Source organism: Apteryx rowi, unplaced genomic scaffold (assembly GCF_003343035.1).
Source record: "Apteryx rowi isolate R43461 unplaced genomic scaffold, aptRow1 scaffold_899, whole genome shotgun sequence".
NCBI lineage: Eukaryota > Metazoa > Chordata > Aves > Apterygiformes > Apterygidae > Apteryx > Apteryx rowi.
In genome coordinates this window covers 39,959-59,814 of record NW_020451203.1, presented here as the reverse complement: position 1 = coordinate 59,814, position 19,856 = coordinate 39,959, and the positions used below count along the sequence as shown (strand labels likewise).

Sequence of the window (19,856 nt, the reverse complement as noted above, 5' to 3'; positions counted from 1 at the left end):
ATAACTCAACCATTAACCCACTTCACCAAGGAGAACCAATCATCTATTCCAGTGTAATTAGCAAATGCCCAAAGATCTACAGAATCATATCTTCTAAAATTATAGCTATGAAATATCCACACAGTATTTAGAACATTGTATTTTATAGTGTGTGTGCGCACGCATGTGCATGAAAAACCAAAGTAAGTTTTGTCTATGTCATGCTCCATAGCTACAGGCTTTACCTTTAAAACACCTTTTCCCCCTTTGCACTAACAAAGCTACCAGCAATAGAATGCTCTGTACAGTATACAATGAGTACCTCATGACAAGCTAGTTGGTCTAAAGTTTGATCAAGTGGTGCTGCTCTTCTTTGATATATAAAGATCTTACATAAATATCTTTGACCTTAAAATGCAAAAAGCTATACAGGTTCTTTTTCATAAAATAAATGGTGAAGACCAGGTATTATATTTTTCATTCTACAGAGGAAAAAGATTTCTTTACCAGACTCTGGTAAGTTGTTCTTCATTTCAGGGGTTTTCTTTTCCTGGTTATTTAAAATGAAGTCTTCTTGAAAAACATGAAATAACTGTGTTTTCCTACCATGCTAAAAAAAAAAAAAAAAGTCACACATGCAAGATGTGAATATTGTGAAGCGTATTCATAATTTTGCTCTCTAAGATGGGAGCTTTTAAGTTGTTTGTTAAGTCAGCCACATGAATGCAAGATTTCTCAATAAAAAGCACTTTCATTGTTCAAGTTTTCTTCATTTATGGATATTATGAAACTAAAAGCAGGTATATGCCAGAATCAGTCTTTAACTACTTTATCTTTAACTTGATTGAGCGCTACAGCCTTAATTTTTAACACATTTTAAACAAGATGATAATGCTATAAGAAGAATACAAAAGATCTTACAAGCTCTGTGATGGCATCCAGTTCAATAATACATCCTGGACGGGCAGTAGATTGCTGACTTACAATGTTAAAAACTTCGCCAACATATTTCTGTTAAAAAAAAAAAAAAAAAGCAGTGGGACGGTCTTGTTAACTCAGGTTTTTGTATTTCTAAACAGGTTGCAATTCACTAAGAGCTTTCATAGCATTCTTAGTTTCCCCAAGAACTACATTATTCTTGGTGGCTACAAGTTGGCAAGAACTTGCATGTCTCATCTGGAAAGCATCACAATCAGCAGTTTATCATCCTTTCACTACTCTACAACAGTATCTCAACTTTTTCTTTGGATGTGCACAGTGCAGTGTTTCTTACTCTATTATTATGCCTTGTGGCATAAGCGTTTCACAGGCATTTCCCAACCAAACACTAACCTGACTCTATGTTCAGTTTAGAAGATTAAATGGAATACAGCACGGCTACAATGCTAAGCAGTTTTATCATATCTGATTCTACAAGCAGAGCTAAGCTATCACAGTCTGCAGAATCCTCAGCCGCAAGCCTGGTGAGTTACCAGAAAGTCAGAAAATCATGCTGTAGAATTAAGTTACAAACTCCAAAAACTTATAACAGGTTTCACTTACAGAAATTTCAGGATTGGAGAGCTCACACAAAAGTTTTTTAGCATCTATTACAGCTTGATATAATCTCAGATGCTGTCCATCACTAGCCACAAAGCAGGCACTTGGAGAATTACAGTATGCACCTGAAAAATACAAATGCACGAAGTGCGCAAACATATATCAAACACGAACACTCTCCCTTTTTTGACCAGAGGCAATTTTAAAGTTATCAAAGAAAAAAAATATAACACAAGAAATAATTTCTCTTATTAATTTCTGTTCACAAGCAAAAACTACGAAATTTAATGTTGAGCTTAGCAACCAATGCTAAAATACATTAAAGGAAATCAGAATTCCATTTATGAACTACCTGCAAAATCTACCTCTGCTTTTCGAGTGCTGACCATAGCCTGTAATCATTGTTGAGATATTTATAATCTAAAGTATATACTAGCATCTAAGAACTGCACTGCATTAGCTCCTAAAACATCACGTACATAATAATACATATAAGAAGGTAGAAGAAAGAACACAGTAAGTCTTCACAGAACGATACACAACTTCAAAGTGTCAGCAGCTTGGAAAACTAAAATAAAGAGTCCACGCTTAATATTTCTTCGATACTTTCAAATATATCTATATTGCCTACTTAATAGCATTTTTAGGCTAATTTACTTTTACTCTATAACACTTAACAAGTCAGGAAACTAAACTCACCGAGGCAATAGCTGGGTATAAGTGTGGGCAGCCATGCAACATTAGAAAATGCAGAAACATGAAGGGAATTGATCCGAGCAAGTTCAGAAACTCCACCAGAAAAGGACAATGGCCCAACAGGATCAACTCGCCAAAGAATAAGCTCACTGTAAACTGCACTGGGATCCTGGGATGTTACACTTGCATTGCCTCTATTCTGAGGTCTTAATGGTGACTCCTGAGATTTTAAAGAATCATTTGTCTGTTTTGCATTCTCAACATCTGGTGACCTCAGAGCATTGTGATGGGAGGTTGTAAGCAGCAATGGCAATATTGAATGGCAAGCCAAGTCGTTAAGATGGAAACGGTGACCACAATATCGGGATTTATGTGAAATACTGAGTACAGTTGAAAAAGCAGATTCCTCAGCAAAGCTCACTAACCACTGGTTCAGAGACCCATCTGCATGTTTGGAAATCATCATAACATTGGGGGTGAAGATACTTAATTTTAAGCTGTTGGTTGATTTACTGTGTCCAGAAGAGATAAGCATAGATGAGGATCGCGTAAGGCCAGGGGGCTTTTGTCTGCCTTGCTGAATAGCCAAGTCAACGTTTTTGGTACAAGCATACATCACTATACTTCTGCAAAGAGAACTGGCATCACCCGTTGGAAATGCGACTGGAATTCTTGAGACAAATGACACCTAGAAATTTAAGAAAGGGAGAAGGAATTAATATGAAAGTTATTTTCACAGCATACTTCTCACTGAGTAACAATGCATAATCCAGAAAAAATGAAGTACCTGCACCTGGCGAAACATGCCAGGCTGGTATTCATCTAGCCAGTCCACGTGCCATACCAGCAATGAACCATCCATAGGATGTATACTGAATAGCATGTCAGCATTTTTACTCCATTCGGAAAGTAGTACTTCAATTTCATGATCGATAATTGCAGAAGATAAAGGAATAAAGCTTGAATTTGGAGTTGTTTTCTCACCACCCAGTTCCCTCTTTTCTTGGTTTCCTTTTTGTTCAACTCCATTTTCATTAGCTTCTAGAACACACACAGATATATCTTATATTCACAAGCTGAAACATAGCAGGCAGTGGAGCACCTTCCAAGCTTCTTTTAAATCACTCATACAAGCACAATTTCAAATAGTGAAAATTCAAGCTAGAAGTTCTGTTGCAGACCTCAGTCAAAGTAGATGATTTTGCACCTTAAGATGAAATACTTGTTTTTTTTCCTCCCACTTAAATTCTTGAATGCACAGGCAGAACAAGAGCAGTCATCTCCCAACCATGTATATTTAAATATATTGTTTATATAACATTATAAAGTACAGCTGTTTAAATTAGGTGTACATTAACATTAAAAACAAAAAAAACCCCTTAGTTCTAAGATTGTATCTGCTTCCTTAAAAATATTAAAATAACACACTTCCATGCGAAAGCCTTCAGGTCAGCCTAAATAGCTAAGGTGACAGTGTTCAGCACAAAGTACTAAAAATCTCTGAAACAACCATTAACAAATTCAGGATTTCTAGAAACAGATTTTTTTTAAAGCCATTTAGGTACTTCCAGTGGAAGGGAAGGAAATGCACAAAAATGCTATTGTAATCCATTTGCATCCTTAGACACTAAGTTACCTGTCCCTTACTTCACATTGAAGAACATTACATATTACTTTATAAAATGAAAGCCAAGGACTTTTACCTTCTTCTGATTTGCCATCCACCTGATTAAATTCCTCAGCACTGGTCTCAGGAGAGTGATGTTCAAAACTCTTTTTAAGTTGTTGCAAAAATACTTCCATGGATAAGGTAAAATGAAGTTCTTTATTGTTTAGCCAATGCACAACAAAAGGTCCATTTTTTTCTTCATTTTCACCAAGACTCAGAGATGTGATAGAAGGAAGTAGAGGAATATCTACAAGAAAACACGTTAAAAATATTTTTCAAAATAAAGTATCTTGAACAGGAAAAAAGTAACTTCAGAAAAATTCTTTTCAAGCAGAAATTCTACTATGAAAAAATGCAATTGGGAATAAGTGCATTGCTAGTTGTCATTCCTTTCACCAACATCATCCACTTTTAGTATTACTCTGTTCGGCTGCTATCCACAAGAAGATGGGCACAACAATCATGTTCTAAGGGAAGCTCTCAGCCATGTTTATGTTAAGGTTACTGTATGACCCTGAGCTACATATTCATGACAAAGGTGTCCATACAGGCTAATTTAGCTTGCTTTTGCTACTACAGCTCAGTACAAACCAAATCATTTCAGCATAGTTTGCTGGTGTTTACTTCAGAAAGCAGGTTACAGTAGGTATATGTTGATACCAAGGATCATATATGATGGCTAGGCAGAACTACCACAGTGACCAGATATGCCCTCTGTAACACTATCACATAACCAGGGTGTCAGATTCATATCAATCCCCTTACTACTTCACCTTGCCATGTGATGCTACTTGGTGTGACAGGTTGTTGTTAAAAACAAAGAAGTAATCACAAAGTGACAGAAGTGAGTATCAGACTGATGCAGGGTCATATCATCTAAGATAAATGTGGCAAAAAAGCAGCTAGGTGATTTACTGTAATTTCTCCAAATGGGCCATATAGCTAAAGGCTCAACCTACATTTAATTCATACCTAGAAGTCTCCATATTCTCATCTCCTTCTACTTGCTATTTATGCAGTAGTACATAAATTCCATCTCCTGGGAGACAAAGTATTTCTTAGTCCAATTCTGTTTTTTACACCAGCAATACCTTTGAATTATTTATACTCCAGTCTAGGCTAAGAAAATAACTGAGAGCACATACATAAAAAAGGATCAACATGACTACCAAGAATTTTGTCATAAAAAAGGAACACAGGATTTGAGAAATATGGTCTATCTTCCTAAAAAAGACAGTTATTGCTGATTACAAAAACATGATAATGGATTTGGCAACAACAGAAATTAGAGTGGAAAACAAAGCTATTTCTCTTAAAGGCAGGTAACCACAGCAAACATGAACAAGGTGAACTGGAAAGATGACTTTTGATATTAGAATATAAAGCTATGTACTTTAAGGATTTTTTGATGTTTGATTGAAAGGAATCACATTTTTCTCCATTTTCCCACCCCAAAACTCCAGTTATTCTGTTCTAGGACTACTATGTCTTCTTGAGGATTACCAACTTTTAATTGATGTTCAGTTCTGGCYAAAATCCTTAGCTAGTGAATTTCTACTTGCTTCAGAGTCACACTTGTTCTTTCCAAAAACCTTCCAAAGTCTTTGGATTTAACAAACAAACAAAAATCAGTAACTCTTTCCAGCTTTCCCTAAATATAATTTTGTCCAAACAACTGCTTATTCCTTTCACTGAACTCCACCCAGGTTTAATTTAAGTAACTTTTTACCATAAAAGAAAGTCTCAAGAATTTTGTCACTATAAGAAAATTAGTTTCAAAATTAATTTTTAAAAAAAAATAGAAAAACATGTATCCCTTCACATGACATATGTGATGTTTTGGCCTTAGTTTTTATCAGATAATCTGAATATTGTAATAAGGGCAGATCTTGGAGTGAAAGATCATAAATTGATGTGGTTTGAATTAAACAAAAGAGAAAATACAATTTGGTTTTCAGGTAAAATTTGATTCYAATAGGGCAAACTAAAAGGACTACTTAGAGAACCTGGCCAGACTGAGGTACTTAGGAAATCAGCTGTGAGGAAGAACAGATATTTCTTCAAATTAAAGCTTAAGATAAGAGTTACTTAGAGCAGAGGTTCCAAATAAAATATTAAAGAACCACCCATTATTCCCCAAATCTACTGAAAGAGTTACAGACCAAATGATACAAAAAACAGTATCAAGCAGGATATTACTAATACAGAAAACAAGAAAACAAAGAAGAAATAAAAAATTAAAAAGGTCAAAGACAGCTAAGCCTTAGATACCTAGAAAAATCTTTTACCATTCTCTTCCCAAATTTTTTCCATTCCCATTCTGCAAGTTGGCAGTTTGGCTCAGTTATATTGCAAAGACTATTAAAAGCCAAATTAAAGACTCCTTAGTCATTATGTATAAACAGAAATGCATCAAGAGTATGGATTAAAAAAAAAAAGCGTGCTAACCATGTGAAAAGGTTTATTAGCTCATTGTATACATTTGATGATGCAGAAATGCAAACAGGAGAACTTGAAGTCTCCAAGATTTATCACACGGGAACTTTCCTTTATGACATTAGGTAGTAATTGATGTATTGATTAGAGACATTTTCTACAGAAATAAGATTGATGGTATTGCACAAGACAGCTGGAAGTCTATTTCTGGCAAGCTTTATGCAATTCTGGTCACATTTGTTAAAGAAAGATGAACTTAAACAAGAACATGTAGCTTAGCAAATCAAAAGCAAAATATGGTAAGTATGGTTCTTTAACCTACCAAGGACATCACAGCTAAGTATGAACTAACCATAAACATACTTAGGTCAAAAGAGTGGCCTTACAAAAAGGGTCAGTAGCAGCAAAAATTAAATAAATAAAAATACTATGTTTAAGATGGAACTGAACTAGTTTAAGAAAAGGTTTATATAATATCATTGCCCATTAAGTTTAGACACAGGAAATCACATCACAGCAATAAAACTTAACGAGAGGAAGTTCAAAATTGCATTTCTATTCAGTTTTTCAATGAGTGGACAATACGCTTCATTTTCAACATACACAAACTTTACAAAAGCAGAAGTATTAGTTCCTGAAGGGACTTTTACTTAGTGCTACGAACACAGTGCTCAAGTGCAAGTGAATATTAAATTTATAAAACAAGATGAAGGTTTAAGTCTGTTTTGCTTGGTTCAGAGAGAGAAGTACAGGTATGTATGGTTACTTTAGACCTTCAATGTTAGGTATTCATTCCAAGAAGCTTGTGAATTGATTTATCAGTGTGCTCTCAATATGATATTTTATGCACCCAACAATTCCCAATGAACCTGTAACTCCATTTACAAACACTTACCCTTGTATATGTCAGTCCACTGTAAATCTCAGGTAAAAAGAACAGAAAATGAAGGACGCTATAACTATAGAGAAAATTTATTCCAAGCATTTCATTACTGTAGGTTCTTCTATGCATTAAATGAAACCCATATCCTAGGCATCTTGCACCATCTTATTAATATTTTACAAATACATCTGAGCAAGTTAAGCTTATGCAGCACCACATATCTAATAGGAACTGTAGTTTATCCTGTAGCAAGGATTTGCTCTGCTTCTTACCTGTGGCTGGATTGATACTGGCAGCAATATGAAAGTGACAGAGTGCATTTGCATGAGGAGGGATGTTCCTGTGAGCTTCATGAGGATCTTGCTGATGTGGAGAGTACCCAGTATGTGCTACTACAGCACCCGACCTCCTCCTTCCTCGCCGGAAGTGCCTCAGGTTTAACTGCATGAAGAATAAGGTGTCATTTTAAATTCCTTTCAAAAAGAAAAAGCAGATTTCATCTGTAAGTGGTTTTCTAGATATTAGTGCATGAAATATTTTTTTCACTTTAAAAGCAACATCAGTGGATTTGCTCACAAAAATCACATTGCTCAGATTGTGTCTGCAGTGGAGCAATACCAATACTTTCCAATTTCTTTATAAAGGCCTTTACAGTATTCTGACACAGTAACTGTTTTGCATGCTAGCGTGCTGACAATGCTCGCATAGTTTTTATACCCAAGCAGATAAATATTACGGTGCTTTGTAAACATACACATGGTTATTAAAGGCACTGAACAAAAAAAGAGRAATCTGAATAATCTCTTTTCAGGGAGACTCTGAAACTAGATTAGATCTGTACTTTGGATCTGATTAGATCAGTACTCCTACTCCCATTGCAATGGCCCACTTAGTTTTAAAGTTTCTCACACCATGCAAGTAGATTCATTTCCAAAGCTGGGGGGGGGGGGTGGTATACAAATTTTTAAACAAAAATATGCCAGTATTAAAAAAGTCACACTCCACATACTGCATAGCTCCAGTCCATCGTGCTACAGCTATCTATTCAAGCATCAAAAAGTATGAAAAGATAAACAATTTCTACTAGTTTGGTATTACCTTCTTTGTATTCCTTTTCACTTGCTATTCTTGCCTCCTACTCATACCACGCTCATGTAAAATCATTTTCTCCCAATTTTTACCTAATTGTTATTTCTGATCTTTAATGTTGTCTCTTACTTTCAGCAGGAACACAAAATTGTCTCCCAACTTCACTTTTCTTTTGAATAGTCTCTTCACTGCATTGTCTTTCAGTCTGCCAAATTTATAGTCGACTATGCCACATTTGCTAAGAAAGCAGCCTGATCATGTGAAATACGTTATTCCATTAAGACAAGAGCACAATGTTCAAATACTCTCTACACAGCTTTGTAGACTTTTAATGCTACAGTTCCCTTCTGCTTCCCATTGATAGATTAGCTGATAAGGATCATTCGCTTTAGAGATAGGGCTTAAGAGCAGTCTGCTCTACCTGAGGCCTATAGCAGCAGAAGATATCTTTCTCTCCTCAGTATTATCACTGTTTTTTCCAATTGCGTAGGCCAGAAAACATCCCACAACTCCTAAGGTGAGAAGCAAGCCTCTACTATAACTTTAAAGCAGCATCATTAGTGAGTTTCACAGAATTCATGTACAATACGCCACTCCATACTGCCCCTAGCTCTTTGAACTAGTAGATACTATACAGGTCTTTGCTTCAGTGATCAGAGTAAAATAGGCAGTAGTGATATAAAGTCCCTATATCTTCAAGTGTGAAAGCTCAGATGGACTGCTGTCAGCTCAGCATGACTGTTTTCTGTCAGGTGAACACATGAGGGAAACTGCAAATAAATCCACTACCTTATACCATAAGTCTGTATAAAATATTATAAAGCAGTTCAATTTATGACCCATGTTTGAGGTATTAATTACAATCCTGTCTAAAATTATGTGGGCACATGTGTCGTAGTCTCCTCAATTTCATTTCTTACCTCTAACGCATTTTGCATTTGTTCCTTACTTGAAGTATTTCTCTTGAAGTTATTTAAGTTCACTGCTTCAGTCCAATTGTTGTATCCGCCACCATACAACAGACTGTCATTGGGTAACAAAGTCTCTGCCCAGAGACGACAGACGTTATCCTTACAACAAGTCAGGAGTACATTGCAGACAGCACCACTAACGAAACAAAATTTAATGTGTAAAGATGCCACTTGCACCATATAGCATCAAAATAAAACAGCAGCAAATGATTTCCAATATCAGTATTCAGAATTATACAAAGTAACTGAGATACTAAGGAAAGAAAAACTCAACAATATATTCTTGAGCAACTGGATAAATAGCCTCAAAAATAGTAAGATTCAGCCAAGAACTATAAATAAGTCATATATGATAGGCTTTGATAGCTATTCAAGTTTCTGAATATAAATTACTTAAGTAATTTTCTTATGTCAAACTTCATTACACAACTATACAACCCTAAATCTTAGGTTCAATTTACAAAACTAGTATGAAGTAATATAAGCTAATCATTTTTTGCAGTCCTGTTGTCATTTATCCAGATCACAGTACTATACAGCAGTTAAAAAATATCTGGAATACAACTGCAAATGCTAAACTCCAAACTTCTCTACTGACTATTTCAATTAGCTCAAACTAAGCTCTGCAAAAACTATACATATCCTCAGATTTCCAGCCCATATAAGTTTACAATTTAGTTTTAAGCTAAGACTCTAAAAGGAGATGGAACATCTGACAGTACTGTCCAGCAGCAAACTCCCTTAGGCATCATGGATTGAGCGGATTTTCAAAAATCAGTTTAAGGACTACTTTAATGGCTTTATGAAGATTCTTCTATTTAAAGGTTGGAATAAGAGACAGCACGTATTTGTTTATCAAACACACAAGGGTATGGCGAATTCAAATGGCTACTGATTGGACTATTACTCATGGCATTAGGATGCTCACAGGCCATAGAATTACAATTTAAACCAGGTTTCACAGGAAAACAAACAAAATACACCCCCCAGACACACACGCACACACAAATTAGTGCACTTCTACAGACGAACCTATTGAAACATAGGGAAAGTTTTGTTAGAAGTGCCTTCCCCTCCCCCTAGACAGTTTACAAACTTCAAGCTGTTAGAAATACTGACCGTGGCATGAATTTGCTGGTCTTCCTCCATGAAAATGCATTTACTGATCGAGGATGGGCCAAATAAACAAATGAAAAATCAACTTCTTGTGCTTGTTTTCCTGGACTTGCACCAGGAGGTGTTATGGCTGATCGCCAGCTGTCTGCATTGTACCATACTTTCACAAGACAATCATCCTGAACAACAAAGAAAAAAAAAACGTTTACTGAGTCATTCACCTTCCAGTTGGAGAACCAAATAAAAATTTGAGAGAACTATGTCTCTGTTGACACAGAGCTTATGCATTTCAAAGTACCACGTACTTCTGATATTTCTCTGGTTTTCATTTTTCTTTTTTCAAGAAAGGTATTTTCCTGATGACAGGAAACTCAGCTCAGTAAATAAAACTTAAAACTTCCAAACCTACCCATAAAAAAAGTAAAGAACATGGTGGCAGAGCTCCCTTTTAATTTGTCTTGCCATTACTATATTAGATTTCGTTTTGCTCTTTCTGGTTAGGCATTGATTTGTAGAGAATATCTGTTTTCCCTAATAGCTACAAAATCTCAAACTGTACTGGATTGAGCTGGAATTCAAATGCTAACATTACTGTACTTTGAGAGAAACCTCTCTCAAAAAAACCCCCAAACATCTACACATATCCTTTCAAATCTTAGGAATATAAACAAAGGTCAAAGATAACACATCTCAAAAAATCAAGCTCAGTACTTGGTAGCCCACTTTTGTTAGATATGCACACACATACCTTTAAACAACATGGACTTAATGTCCCTATCCTTATATGTCTAAAAGGGCCAGATAAATTAATCTAGACATAGATTTGTAAGTTGTCAGACTGTTAAATATGAATGGCACTGAAATATTGCATTAACTTCGGTATGCTTAACATAACCCAAATACAAGATTGTTTTGCTTTGCTGACTTTGCTTTGCATCTTCTCTGATTAAAAAAAAAAAAAAAAGTCTTGCATCTCTGAACATCAAAGATAAAGAAAAAAAAAGATACATTCAAAAGCTTCTGCAGGTATGTAATTAACTTAGTCACTTAAAGATTCCTTTATTTTCTTATTGATTTAGTTACAGTAATAATGCTTTCCTTGAGTTTTTAATAAAAGACAACACAATAGGACATAATACATTTCAGTCATAAAAACAGTACAAGGATAGTGTACCTACGGGAGCCATTTGCAGATTAATTTATTTTTCCCTAATTCAATCATACTACAATTTCATACTTGGATTTTAAAATAAATATTAAACACTATCCATCAAAACATTATACTGATAAAATATATATTGCCAAGAAGAAGAAAACACTAGGGTTTGGGTTTTTTTGTTTGTTTGTTATTTTGTCAAGACCTATACTTGAACAAGTTTATAAATAATAGTTACTTTAAACGTGATTGGAATTATTCTTCTTCAGGCAGTAAATGGTTAAAAACATCACAGGACATATACAATATGTTATTCTAAACAAGCAAAAGAGGAAGGGAATATTAGAACTTCTTGCTTCTTTATTATACAGAGCATAGTTCATTGAAGTCTGGTATTTCACATTCATGTGTTGGAAACAAATCAGTTGGAATATACTTTACCTGGAAAAGGAAATCTACAGGTTATTTTTAAGGGTTTAGCTGATTTGTTACATCTTTTTCTCTTCCGTAAAGATAGCAAATGCCTTTAAAGTCATAGTCCTCTAAGCAAGCACTATGACCTGAAGTGGCAAGCCTAAAGATAACAATCTACAAGTAGGCAAAACGGATTTACTCATCTGTTCTTGATGCATACAACTGATTCGCGAAAAAATGCATGACAAGATTGCCTTTTAAAAGCAAGATTTGGTTGCAACTCGAACCATCTTTGAATCTCTCTGCTTCAAGCAAGTGTTAGGGGACGTTATGTTCCAACTAGCAAAAAAGCCACATACTACAACTAAACTAAATACTCTTCTAATCAATCCTTATATGTGCATACTAATTTTTCATTTACACTTTCAAGACAGACTAAAGCAAAATGCATAATCAATTTTGATTCCTGAAAACTCATTCATGGTATCTCTTTGGATTCTGTGAAACTGATACTTAAGCCAGAGGTTTCCATTACTCTCAGCAACTGCATCTTCCCAATGATCCTTATTACTACCATTTTGTCTCCTTTTCAATAATTCTGCAGTGTATGCTACATTCTTTAGTTGACAGCATAAACTTGATGCCTGTGTGCATCTGTTAACCTGTGTAAAGACTGATTATAGCGTAAGGCTTTTATTACTTTTTTTTAAATCAGTAATCCTAACACGATTATTTTCTCCACAATCTACTTCGATAATTCCATAAATTCTCACAAGAGGGTTCCAAAGGTTCTTACCACATCTTTTTGACCAATATCAACGTGAGTCTTCCCTCGAACAAAAACAATAGTACTATTTGCAGCAACAAAATACTCAATTACACCCTTTCACAAGTAAGAGAAATTCTCTTATGAATTAGCCATTTTTTCATTGTATCCTCTACAACATTCCGATTTTCCCTGCTTGGAACTGTTATGATGTTATTCTCTTACAAAACCCAAACTGCGGCTTTCCTAGTATAAATAGAAGATTGACTTAGTGTTTTAAGAAGTCAAAAGATATGATGGTGACACTATGTTTTAACCTTTTTGTTTATTTTGCAAAGGCATTTTATTGCTTTTGCAGATAAACTACTCATTGCTGAGCACACAAAACTAATCTGTAAGACTGGCCACAAACACTGACATCAGCTATGCGGGAATACACAACTGGAAGGGAACACAAATTCTCTTATTAGGTACACACAGTTAGGCATACAAGTATATATACAGAGAAAAAAGTGAAGAGCTGTTTTTGATTGTGTATCACAATATTGGGGAAATATTGAATATATTTCCTTACCAAATGAATAACCAATATCTTACTTTTGCAGTTATTTCATTCACAGATCTCCCCCCACCCAACTATTCACTTTCTGATGTCTTATGTTTTGGTACTGACATGTGACCCATCCAAAGTAGATTTTTAAAATTAGTACTCAGTGAATATTTTATTTTTTGCTACTGAATTATCTTTCTCCCAAATTCTCATTTGCCAAAACATAAAGATGCATGGAGAGATTACTGGAAATACTGAGCTCTCTCTGTCTTTTTTTTAAATGTTTACCTTTCCAGCAGTGGCAAAAAATTCCCCATCTGGTGAGAATTTCATTAAACAAACTTGAGAAGCAGTTCTGCAAAATAAAGACAATTAAAAATAGAAAATAAGATTTAATACTTTTTCAGAACTCTAAACATTTTTTTTCCTCTTTGAAATAGTGAAAGCGCTTCAATTCTTATATGTAAATGCCTGCTGTATTGTGTGAAACGTTTAATTTGAGCTTTAACAAAGTCCACAGAGACTAGGAGTAAACTTAGGTAGAATATTGAGTTGGGGCCAAACAGAAAAAATAGGAAACAGAAGCTGTAGCTGAGAGACAGCTACAGCATTCAACATTCCAAAGTGTTATTAAAGAAAACAGCTGCTAATGCATTAAACCCGAGTGCTTCACTCCAAATATGCTCTATTTCCACTTCATAAGCCTTTCACACTGAGTTCTTCCAGTCTGTATTATCTTCCTACTCATTTGAAATAGAGACTTCCTTTTCTTACACTTCCTGCAGGGTTATAACCCAAGAGAACAACAATGTGTAAAAGAGTAACTTGGTTAAGAAAGGTTTCAAGAAAATCTTAAAGCAGTTTTTAAATTAACAATCACAGTAGTAAAAGATGCCACACCAAAATAATCTAGTTATGTGGTTCATTTCTGCTGTGTTCTATTTTCTTTAGAAAATACTGATAAATCAGCTACTTTCACAGATTTTTGAAGCACTGAGCAAATGCTTTAGTCATATTACTTTATTAATGACAACAGGGTGGTCATCAGAATTTAACTGTGCAGCACAAATCCAATATAAATTTTAAGCTCGCATTTATTAGATTTGCATAACAAGTTGTAAGGCCTAACTTTTGAGAACAATCAAGTTAGCAATCAGGTCAATGAAAGCACCATGCATTTAGCACGTGCAATAACAACAACAAATCAATTACAAAACCTGTGCAAAGAAAGCCAATTTTCAATTCTCAGTTGAAGCAATATTCTCCTAGTAGACCCAACATTAAAACATTTGGGAATGCCTATTCAGACATTAAAACCGATTCAGACAAAGGTCACTATTTAAAAATTCACCTTCTTGCAAATTCTTCATTAAGAAAAACTTATTTTAAAACAGAAGCACAAATTTTAGTATTTGTACTAGAAGACATACAGGCATAAAAGGTGAATTGACAGAGCAAATTCACATGATCTTTTCCAGGACCCATCAGTTTGAAGCACACAATACCAAGCTCACTCTCTCCTCCATGAAAAGAGTTTAAGAAGGAAATGAGGAAAGCTATGAAATGAAGACTATTGGACTGGCGATCCAAATGCAGAATATATTATTGAAGGGACAGAAGAAAAGCAGCATCTGTGTGATCTTTACTACAACTGCACTCCAAGATTCTTGCACCATATCCACGGCATTTTGTCTCCAAGACGACTGCTTCTTGCATTAGACTGAGATGAGGGCCCAAAGGTGTCTGAATAAATAAGTCTTTGACTTTTCTTATTTATAAAATTCATCACATTCAAAGGATAACTTTTCAGTTGTCACTTAGATCATCTGAGCATTTGGCCAGAACTGACATTAGAAATGTCTTCTCCCCACAGAYGTGGCCACAGCATGTCAAGTCACACAAAATTCATTCAGAACTGACTGAACAATCATTATCARTTGTCCTAGAGATACAACACCACCCCACTCCTTAGATATTTATTCAAAAGTTCACCTACAAACTTGAAGAATTTATCACAAATCAAATTCATACTTGGATGATCTCCTGATAGTTTATCATTTACATGTGAAAGTTAGCAGACATGCAAATTAAGTTAATAAAACAGGTTTTCAAGTATTTGGGGAGGGAATGGATTTAATAAGTGTGTGCAAACTGAGATGGAGAGAAAAACATTTGAGCATAGTTCACAGTTGAAAAAAACATAACATACACCAGCAGCCTACTGAAGGATGAGTGAAGACTGGGCTTGAAGCTGCCTTTCTTCCTCACCCAAATGGCAGTTCTGATTACTTGGAAGGCCTATGTCTCAATATCAATCGTATGATGTAATCTCAGCACTTCAGCTGCTTATGTATGCTATCTTAAGACCTGCATCTAGCTTAAAAGTCAAAAGCTGACCATCAAGAAATGGCCAAAGCGAGAGCAGCAAAACCTCTTACAGACCTCCTTTATGCCACAGAGGATTAGCTATCAGTGTTCTCATAGTTTTGCGGATCCACCATGAAATCTTTATCTACTAAATACAACGTATTTGTAAGTCTTAATACCAAAGGAGTGTTATAAATACAACTGATAAGACTGAGTATAGAAAGAGCCAAACAATATATTCAGTTGGTATCACTGGTGCATTCACAAGAACTCTTACAGACACTCTTTGGCAAGATGATAGGTTAAATGGTTTATCTCCTTTTAATTGTATTGGGGAGGAATAACCCCTTGCATCAGTACAGGCTGTGGGCCAACCAGCTCGAGAGCAGCTTTGCAGAGAAGGACCTGGGAGTGCTGGTGGACAAGCAGACCATGAGTCAGCAATGTGCCCTCGTGGCAAAGAAAGCCAATGGTATCCTAGGCTGCATTAGGAAGAGTGTTACCAGCAGATCGAGCAAGGTGATCCTTCCCCTCTACTCAGCACCAGTGAGGTCACATCTGGAGTCCTGGGTCCACATCTAGTTTCCCCAGTTTAAGAGAGACATGGACATACTGGAGTGAGTCCAGCAAAGGGCCACAAAGATGATCAAGGGGCTAGAGCATCCCTCGTACAGAGATGCTCTAACCCCTCTGAGAGGGGACTGAGACTGTTCAGTCTGGAGAAGAGAAGGCTCAGGGGGAATTTTACCAATGAATATAAATATCTGATAGGAGGGTGTCAAGAGGATGGGGCCAGACTCTGTTCAGTGGTGCCCAGTGGCATGACAAGAGGCAATGGGCACAAACTGAAACACAGGAAATTTCACTTGAACACAAGAAAAACCATGATAACACTTCTTTACTGTGGGGGTGGTTGAACACTGAACAGCCTGCCCAGAGAGACTGTGGGGTCTCCATCCTTGGAGATATTCAAAACGTGACAAGACATGGTCCTAGGCAACCTGCTCTAGCTGACCCTGTGTGAGCAGGAAGGTTTGACTAGGCAGTTTCCAGAGGTCCCTTCCAACCCCAACTATTCTGTGACTCTGAACTTGTAACTCTCCTAAAAATATATATACATATTGGTTCAATCAGGGAGTAATGGACATTCTTCTCTAAAATTAGACACCTAACTAGATCTTTTCATAACACACAAATGCAAGATTCTGACTCAAGAGGTACTTTAAGTAAAAGGAATGACTGAAGGATTAAAAGACTTCTCTAGATATGCCCAGGAAACTACTCAATTAACACCAAGTGCTTCATGAAGAATAATTGCAGGTTACTCCCTCCAGCCAACCACTTAGGGAAACTTGTTTAAAGGAGGCTGCCACATGGAACATCAGTCCAAACAAAGTGCACCTGGTATATTAGAAGAGCCTTCCTATGGCAGGGGGGACTGTGATTTAGCTTATAAATTGAAGTACTAGACTAAAACCCTTTGGGCTTTGTGCTGATACACAAAAGATTACAATGATTAATCCACATGAATACCAGAAGAGCATTCTGAGATGCAGTAAAACAGAATACATGCATCTTCGCATGACTATTTATTCTGGATATTTGGAACAGAGAAAAAGCAATGGGGGGGGAGGGGGGAAGAGGGGACACATACATAGGACACTGAAGGAAGTTTATCTGAATTGGTCCCGCAATCAAAATTTTCAAATACTCTGCATTAACCKTACCTATTGTACAAGTAATGAGAAACTGGGACAATGGCAAAAGGAACCTTCCCTCAGTATTTTACTAACGCTCAATATAATTGAAGAGCTGCTCAAAAAATATAAGCTACCTCAAAAACTATCACAGCTGATCTTGCAGGAAGAAAGAAACATCATATATTCAAGGGAAATACGATTCTGATTTATCATATCTGAATAGTATTTACCAAATAACAGCAAACCATAAGATTTCACTGAATTACATTACGCATTTCATCTGAAAGGTATGAACCAGAAAGAAATCATTTGTTTTTAAACCACTTTCTTACTTGCATTGCCAGATACACCTCCATTCTCCAGTGCCAACATCTGTTCTTTCAGCATTCCCATTGTCAGAAGGGTTTTCTGAATGACTACTGGACCAAAGCTGAAGACAACTGGAACCAGTCAAAAGGCGAGTGCCTAAAAATGTTTATAAAACAGAACCACAAAACAACTAAGAGAGTATTGACTTCTATACTACGAAATAAAAAATAATTTAAAAAAATGCAAATTTGTGACTGGCTATACTGCAGAACAATATGCCACAAATATTATATTAACCCTCTTTCTATGGCAACATTACTGTAAAAGGCACACTGCTATTAGAAAACACTTTATCTTGAAGATACTGACAGATTGGGTCAATCTTCCAACAAGCCAGCTTCTACTCTGATGAGATTTTAATTTGAATAGCTACAGTTCAAATAGTCAAAATCAATTAAATTTTCAAAGTAGTTAGTTCTCTAGAAGAGACAGTTAGAGCTACTGTAAATGTCCCTTCTTCACAACAATATTTACCGTTTAAGCCACTTTTTTGCAGTATTAGATACTGTTTAAATTAGGGTAACAAGTAACATAATACACATGCAGCTAATGTTTTAGCTTTCCTCTAAAAAGTGACAAAGGGTAAATTTCACTCTACTTTGACACTGTCAGGCTAGGAGAAAAGGAAATCTTTACATTTCCTCCAAGGAACAGGCAAACTTAAATAAGAAGTTAGCTGCCATACCAAGTAGTTAGGTGCTACTTAAATTCCTTTCTTACCTGTGGGATCCCACGTTAAATTATGTGCTATTGCTTCTAGTAGGATTTGAGCATTCTTCTGCCACTGATAATGTAGCCTCTGAAATTAAGTATTCACAAACATTAGCATGAAAATTCTTACTGGTGTTCCCCCTTCCCCTTCTATAATATTAGAAACATTAAGCCTTCACTGTGTTCTCCAATTTTTACTAGGGATACATTTAAAACAAATTACTACCTATCTAATAAAAATGGATTCATTCTGGTTTGTTTTTCAACAGAACATTTATCTGGTAATACAAATAGAAGTTTCTGACTTATTTTGAAAAAATTTGAAAAATTTTGCTTGAAAAAAATTTCAGTACATAAATTCATCATCAGAATCTGAGTTTGAAATGAAGTCTGATTTTATTAAAAAAAAATTAAAGAAAATGAAATATATTAAATGCATCCAGTATTTGATAACAGTAGTAGGGCTGAACTGCAGGATTTGGATAAGCTCCTGATGACATGTATAATACTTCCCCCAGACCTTTATTTTTAATCAAACAAACAAACAACAACAAAAAAAAGCAGAACCATCAAGTATGTTCAGATTTTGCACCACTACTTCATTCACTGGAACAGGCTGAGGATTAAACTAAGGAAATTATCATCTGGTTTGCCTTCATAGTAACCTGCAAACTTTTGCTGCTTTGAATTATACAAGAATCTGAATTTATTACTGAAAATAAAGAGCCAACAATTTTTTTTCTTAATTTGCAAAGACAGTTTTAAAGTAACCCTTCCCCACTACAAAAAATATCAAACTAATACATATGAAAGCTAAAATACAACAACTAAACCTTTGAGATATGTAGCGAAAAACAGTAAGCAGCACCTGCAGATAAGGATCAAAAAATCAATATATTCCTGCAACAGTCTTTGTTTGTTTTAAGATTTTGAACATTCTAATAAATGGAAGACAATCTTGCATCAACCTAGACATGCTGGAAATTATTGTCTTGACGTTACCTGCAAGAATGAACTAACTGAATATTTCTTCAATCATAAATACTTCTAATATTTGAAAGCAAAACATGGGTGGAAACATACTTTGCTGCTTACTTACAGTTACTACGATAACTGCCAAGTTTCAAGGTAATTCTTTTTTCAAGGTAAGATTTCCTAGTGGTATAGCAAAACACATTCAGGATGGAATTGAGGGCTCCAGTGATCAAAGAGAGAGAGGGACACATTTTTAAGTGTTCATATGAGAATGCAAAGTCCCATTTTACTATTGTTTGATACCACTGCTTTCCAGTGGTATAAAATGTTATAGGCATTCAATACTGTATCTTTAATAAATATATAAAATGCCACTGTTTTGCAGGGACACCATGAACCATGCAAGTGAGCTGGTTAGTATAAAGACTAATTCTGCAAAGGGAATCCACTATACATCTCCTATAAACAAT

General features: G+C 35.6%; 1 protein-coding gene across 14 annotated transcripts in view; it reads right to left on the bottom strand.

Moving 5' to 3' along the window:
• Positions 1-19,856, bottom strand: part of DMXL1 (Dmx like 1) — a 76,227-nt gene that overhangs the window by 49,325 nt on the left and 7,046 nt on the right. For 12 of the 14 annotated variants that reach the window (XM_026091089.1, XM_026091076.1, XM_026091078.1 and 9 more), the window contains 12 exons: positions 18,421-18,499; positions 17,664-17,796; positions 13,553-13,619; positions 10,382-10,557; positions 9,212-9,398; positions 7,475-7,643; positions 3,918-4,130; positions 3,002-3,255; positions 2,218-2,902; positions 1,522-1,643; positions 901-990; positions 487-589 (listed from right to left, as the gene is read on the bottom strand). In XM_026091089.1, coding sequence (XP_025946874.1) covers positions 487-589; positions 901-990; positions 1,522-1,643; positions 2,218-2,902; positions 3,002-3,255; positions 3,918-4,130; positions 7,475-7,643; positions 9,212-9,398; positions 10,382-10,557; positions 13,553-13,619; positions 17,664-17,796; positions 18,421-18,499 — 2,278 coding nt within the window. Of the gene's footprint in view, positions 1-486; positions 590-900; positions 991-1,521; positions 1,644-2,217; positions 2,903-3,001; positions 3,256-3,917; positions 4,131-7,474; positions 7,676-9,211; positions 9,399-10,381; positions 10,558-13,552; positions 13,620-17,663; positions 17,797-18,420; positions 18,500-19,856 lie in introns of those variants that run through there. The other 2 variants (XM_026091083.1, XM_026091088.1) reach the window with 2 other exon arrangements.